This window comes from Triticum aestivum, chromosome 4B (genome assembly GCF_018294505.1).
Source record: "Triticum aestivum cultivar Chinese Spring chromosome 4B, IWGSC CS RefSeq v2.1, whole genome shotgun sequence".
Lineage (NCBI taxonomy): Eukaryota > Viridiplantae > Streptophyta > Magnoliopsida > Poales > Poaceae > Triticum > Triticum aestivum.
Window position 1 is genome coordinate 494,267,019 of NC_057804.1, and position 6,011 is coordinate 494,273,029.

The window sequence follows — 6,011 nt, forward strand, 5'->3', positions numbered from 1 at the left end:
AACTGTCCGGACTGGCCCACGAGTATACGGCCATGGGGATCCTCGGCTCAATCCAACTGATCGGGAGACGACGTGGTGAGTACCCCGTAGTTCAGGACACCGTCACTTACAAAATAAGAAAAAATGGGCCAAGCCTAGGACGGAGGGGTGTGACAGGCGGGCGGATCGCATGTATACGTCTACATACAACTCGTACGTGCTACATACGGAGGTATATATACCTTATGGTCAAATGACCATACTATCCTTATACGATTTGGGAGGGGGGAGGGGTGTACCAAAGCGAAAATGCTACCCACATGAGGTTTTACAGGGGATTACAGGCTCCTTCCTGCTAATTAAACTTGCCCCCTCTGAATTTTAGGTGGGTGGGGGCCAATCCTCCCACTTAATCCAATGACAGTTTGACACCTTAAGTCCACCCCATAATATGCCCGTAAAGGTCCGTAGATGTAGCATTGCTCAAATTTTACATCATCATCTGTTATTTGATGGAGCACCATTTTTATGCCTTGGTGATGTGAAAATCATCAGTTACTTTTACATCCCGTGACCTCTCAGCTAGGGTTTCCCTGCCTCTCGCCGGCACCACGCTGGTCTGCCATATCTCCTATGGTCCTTGGATCATCAAAGCGCGGTTGATCCCGTCCCTTGCTGGTGGGAGGGCTCCGTTTTAGGTGTTTTGTTAGGGTTTGCTCAGGAAGACGAGGTGGAGGCGGCTTCTTGAAGATAGAATAAGGTCCTCCCAGCCTAGCCTCCATCGGAGATGTTTCTAGCATCGTCGGAGGGCGTGCAGAGGTGTCTGTCTTTGGCAGATCTCGTGTGATCTGATCGGCATTTGTCTTCGGTGGATTCAGTCTTCGTTGGTCTACGCTTATATGTCTGCAGGTTGGATCCTTCCGATCTAGACTTCTCTTCATCGGTGGCGGTTGCTGTTCTGGTGGACTGCCTACTACAACAATGTTTCCTGACGGAGGGACGATGACGACGGCGCGCCTTCGGCTTGCTCCAGTGCTTGTTGTCGTCTCTAGGTAGTCTACAAACCTGAATGTAATTTTTTTTGCGGGTGAAAATGTAATTCTTACTTCTGGTGTTCTTTGTACTACCTTGATATTTGATGAATATATCGAAAGTTTTCTCGAAAAAAATAAATCTACATCATCATCTACTTCCGGGCAAAGGACTCCGGACACAAACGGGCCATGACTATTTTTTGTTTGCCTCTTGGCGTCCAAGAAAGAAGCGAGCTTTGTTTGGTTTGACTTGGATTCTTTAAACCCCGCCGCTGTTTGGCGCGCCGAGCCGCCCACGTTATTGACCCACTTAGACCTCCGAGCTAAGACGTCTTCGCGCAGTGCGCCCGAAACCACCCGTTTCCCTTTAGTTGCCGTGGCACATAGTTTTCTCCTTGAATTCAATCCAACCATCCGTTCCGTTTCGAAAAAAAAAAATCCAACCATCCGCCACCTCCATGCCTGTTCAGTGCTCCGGATGTATATTAGATCATCGATGAGCTAAGCGGACCAACACAACATGGCCACGCCGTCCGTTTCTGGCTCATCAGGAGCTCCAAAGGTCGCGCAAGTCGACCTATATAAGCGCCTCCGCTCCAGCTTGGGATCAAATCACGACCAACACGCACCGGATCTTGACCGATCAAACCATTCAGTGCTCGCGCTCACTCACGCATCATAGCCAAATTAAGCGGGAAGGAAGGAAGGGAGGGAGGAAGCCATGTCTGCCGCGGAGGGAGCCGTCGTCTTCAGCGAGGAGAAGGAGGCGCTGGTGCTCAAGTCATGGGCCATCATGAAGAAGGATTCCGCCAACCTCGGGCTCCGCTTCTTCCTCAAGTACGTATACGTACCCTACCATTTCTTATATGTAGAAGCACAATGAAGCCCCGATGCATCTCCTTGACATGCATGCTGCGTGCCCGTGCCTCCAGGATCTTTGAGATCGCGCCGTCCGCGAGGCAGATGTTCCCGTTCCTGCGCGACTCCGACGTGCCGCTGGAAACCAACCCCAAGCTCAAGACCCACGCCGTGTCCGTCTTCGTCATGGTAATACACCATGCATCTCCCAACGATCTACTATATATTACTCCATGACTGACCAATGTGTATGTGTATGTGCATCCATGTGTTGCGATGAATCGCGCAGACGTGTGAGGCGGCAGCCCAGCTGCGGAAAGCCGGGAAGATCACCGTGAGGGAGACCACCCTGAAGAGGCTGGGCGGGACGCACTTGAAATACGGCGTGGCAGATGGCCACTTTGAGGTCCGTTCACTTGCCCCATTAGCCTCGTGAATTGTTATAGCATGACATGGGGTCCGTGTTTGATTTTGCATTGCATTTCAAGTCGCCCGCTCACACGCTTCTTCTTGTTCTTGTCACAGGTGACGCGGTTCGCTCTGCTCGAGACGATCAAGGAGGCGCTTCCGGCGGACATGTGGGGGCCCGAGATGAGGAACGCGTGGGGCGAAGCCTACGACCAACTGGTCGCGGCCATCAAGCAAGAGATGAAGCCCTCTGAATAGCTCATCCATTGTACTCATATGCCACACCACTTCCGTCTATTATCCCTCCAACTTTTGTTGCCTGGCCGGTTCACTCATGTCACCATATTGTATTTGTATTGTGTGTTTATGTGTACTGACGCCTATGTAAAATGAGCATTCAATAAATGAACAAATTGTGGATGAGATTCACCCCGTTCTTCAGAGTTTTTTTTTTAGAAATAGTACTTCGGAGTTTTTTTGTTTGTTTGAGGAACTCTACATTTTTTTTTTGAGAAATCTTGAGGAACTCGACTTTAGATGTTAGTCTTTTTTTTGGAGGGCTCTTTTAGAGGTTAGTCTAACTACCATGTCAAAATTCCGGAATGCAGCTCCTTTCACGGCCCGCTGAGTAGAACCAGCTGGGCAATACAGCCCACGTCGAGCCCGAGTAAATTGTATAAAACCACCATTTTGAGGGCTAGCTTTGCGAAAAACACTAGGATACAAATTCGCTGCAGAAAGCACCACATCTTGCGTAATTCTTTTGCAAAAACCACTGATTGGCGGATTTGGCTATGTTAAGTGAGTTTATGACAGGCGGGGCCTGTTTTTTGCCTGCGTGGCGGAACTTTTTGTACCAGATGGGTTTTAATCTAAAATTACAAACTAGACCCTAGAATTTTACATAGACACCCCTAAATCAAAAATAAAAAACGCAATTAGCCCCCGCTTCTCGTTCTGCAGCAGATTGGTGACGCGTGCAGAACGTCGTCTTCGGCATCAGCCTCGATCTGCGGTCGTTGGAGTGTCGAGGAACGGCAGGCTGCCCCTGCTGCTCCGGCCATCGTCCTCCCGCTGTAGCCCCACGCGCTCACCACACCGAGCTGGTCGGGGCATTCCCGCCGGATCCGCTGCAGGGCGGGGACAGTGAAGGCCGATGTGCCCCGATCCGGTTGGGGGCACGACAACGGCGGCCGGGGGAGGCAGGGGTGGGGGATCCTCGCCGGCTCTGACGATGGCGCATGGTGGAAGACCACTCCAGGCAGCAGGGGGAGGGGGGAGGGGGAGGAACCGGCAGAAGGTGCGGCTGCCAGCCGAGGCGCACGGCCATGGAGTCCCCTACGTCCGTGGCGAGGCGGAGCAGGTAGGGCCCTCTGAATAACACGCGGAGGTGGATGGCGCCGGCGCCGGTGCCGCCGGGAGCGGGGACCACGGATTCCAGATGCACGGCGGAGAGGAGGGCGAGGACGAGGAAGGGGGCGGCGAGGGAGCGTGGGAAGGACGGCGGCACATGCGGCTGCGGGGACTTCGCCGCGGGCGGCAGGACGGGCAGCGGTGGGATGGTTGCTAGGGGAGGACGGGCCTCTGCCTCGTCTGGGGTCGGGACGGGTGGTGGCTGGGGTCGGGAGGAGCGACGGTGGTCGGGGTCGGGAGGGGCGACAGCGGTTGGGATCGGGATGGGCCTGGGAAGCAGGGAGAGGAATCTGGGGGGGCTTTTTCGCATTAAGCCTAAACTGTTTTGCCACGTAAGCATAAAACGGGACCCACCTGTCATAAACTCACTTAACGCGGCCCGATCCGCCGATCAGTGGTTTTTGCAAAAGAATTACGCAAGACGTGGTGCTTTCTGCAGCGAATCTGTATCCTAGTGTTTTTCGCAAAGCTAGCCCTCAAAGTGGTGGTTTTATGCAATTTACTTCGTCGAGCCCAGATATGGGTCCAGCTGAGGGGTGAGGGCAATCGGCTATACAGCCCACCTCTGCCACTGGAAATGTAGCACAAGTTTACGACCCATTTCCTCAGAAAATTACAAATGTGCCCATACAGAAATTATTTTACCAAAAAAACCTGACTTCGGATCCACTTGGTTACTCAGTCAATTTCCCGCCAATAATAATCTACATGCGTAACTAGCCGTGCATAGCTGCAACTAACAGAAATCGGGCGAAAAGAAAGGACCTCCGAGGCAGATAATCCATGTATCAGCCTAGGCTCATTTGCACCTGATGATTAGTAAATTCAAAAGAATAGTAGACAATTCAAAAAAAAATCAAGACTTTTTGACATTGAAGATGCTCTGGTGCACTAGAGGCGTGTTTTGTTTCTTGTATCACACCTGGCTCGCACCCACCATGTAAATACTGGATGTTTGGTACCCTGCATGCCTAAGTGGACCAGGCCTGACGGATGCAGAAAATGGCTCGCAGCCAGGCTGAGCGAAAATGCAGGTTTCTCGCGTAGCACGCGTGTAGGCTCGGGTGTTTGGCTTTTCTTCGCCCCCCCTCAATCTCTTCGCTGTATAGACCAAGCGCCGCCGCCGGCTCCCCACATCAACGCCGCCCCTGCCCTCCTCCGAGGCCGACCGCGCCCGTCCGCCGCCTATCCGAGGCCGCCACCGGCTCCCCACATCAACGCCGCCGCCGCCCTCCTCCACATCCTCCAACATCGACCGCGCCCATCCGCCGCCTGTCCGAGGCTGCGGCGCCGCTCTCCAACGCACGGACACACTCCTCACCACGCCACACATCCCGCCCCTGCTCCTGCCCGCGGCGGCGCTGCCCTCCCCGTCCGCCGCAACATCCTCCGCCACCAGCCCTCACGCCCACCTCCAAGCTCTCCCAGGATCCTCGCTGCCGCAGCGGGTGGTGAGGTGAGCTCCGCCTCCACAACCTCCGGCAACGGCCTCAAGCCAACCTCCAAGCTTCCCCGCTCCTTGGCGCCATCTTCCCCGTGCTGCTCCACGCTGGTGGTGCTGGCTGTTTCTCACTGATTTAAGCCCCATTTGGAAGAATCTGCAGCTCATACAACCATATCATAAAAGTTCACCAAACACTCATCTGGGTTCATCCTTGCATCAGCTCATACAAGCCAAGCTCACCCAGGATCCCCCATACGGTGCAGGCAAAAGATGCCCAGGCAACCAAACACGCCCTAGGTGCGTGCAAAATTTCATGATGAATGGACATTCAAGGAGCTCTCCGATATTTTTTGGCTCTCAACAGTGTGCCTTTTCAAAGTGTCTTACACATCCAAATTTTGTTTTTTTGTTGGGAGCTGCTTGAATGTCTTCTCACCACCAAATTTTGCACGCACCTTGCACACTAGAGCATTCACGATATCAATGTTTTTAGTTTTTTTGGCTATTGTTTCAAATTTACTGTTCATGGTAGGGAGCATGGTTTGTAACATTTTCCAGTTGTAACACATGCAAACCGGACGAAAAAGAACACGTCAATGACGTAATGCATTTTGTGATTCTCGTCGAAAACAGCAGGGCCAATATATAGCTGATGTTGGGACTTAAAACAGTTAACCAAGCAGACCCTCAGGGATGCTTTTTATGGACTTAATGTATGCATGTGTTATTTTTATTGGCCCTTAAAACTAACTTCTCCTAAAAATTGCCCCATAAATTTATGGTGATGTTCTAGAACTGACGTTCTCTGGGAGTGAAACACTCCCTGGTCCGTCAGATTCCACGCGGGAATCTTAAAATGGTGACACATGGCAATA

The 6,011-nt window shown here is 52.5% G+C and overlaps 1 protein-coding gene across 1 annotated transcript; it reads left to right on the forward strand.

The window, feature by feature from the left end:
- The first annotated feature begins 1,614 nt into the window (after positions 1–1,614).
- On the forward strand, positions 1,615–2,720 carry LOC543085 (non-symbiotic hemoglobin). The gene is made up of 4 exons (XM_044516876.1): positions 1,615–1,850; positions 1,946–2,060; positions 2,161–2,277; positions 2,397–2,720. Exons 1-4 carry the CDS (start codon positions 1,735–1,737, stop codon positions 2,535–2,537), a joined length of 489 nt encoding a protein of 162 aa, XP_044372811.1. The 5' UTR covers positions 1,615–1,734; the 3' UTR covers positions 2,538–2,720.
- Positions 2,721–6,011: the final 3,291 nt, after the last annotated feature.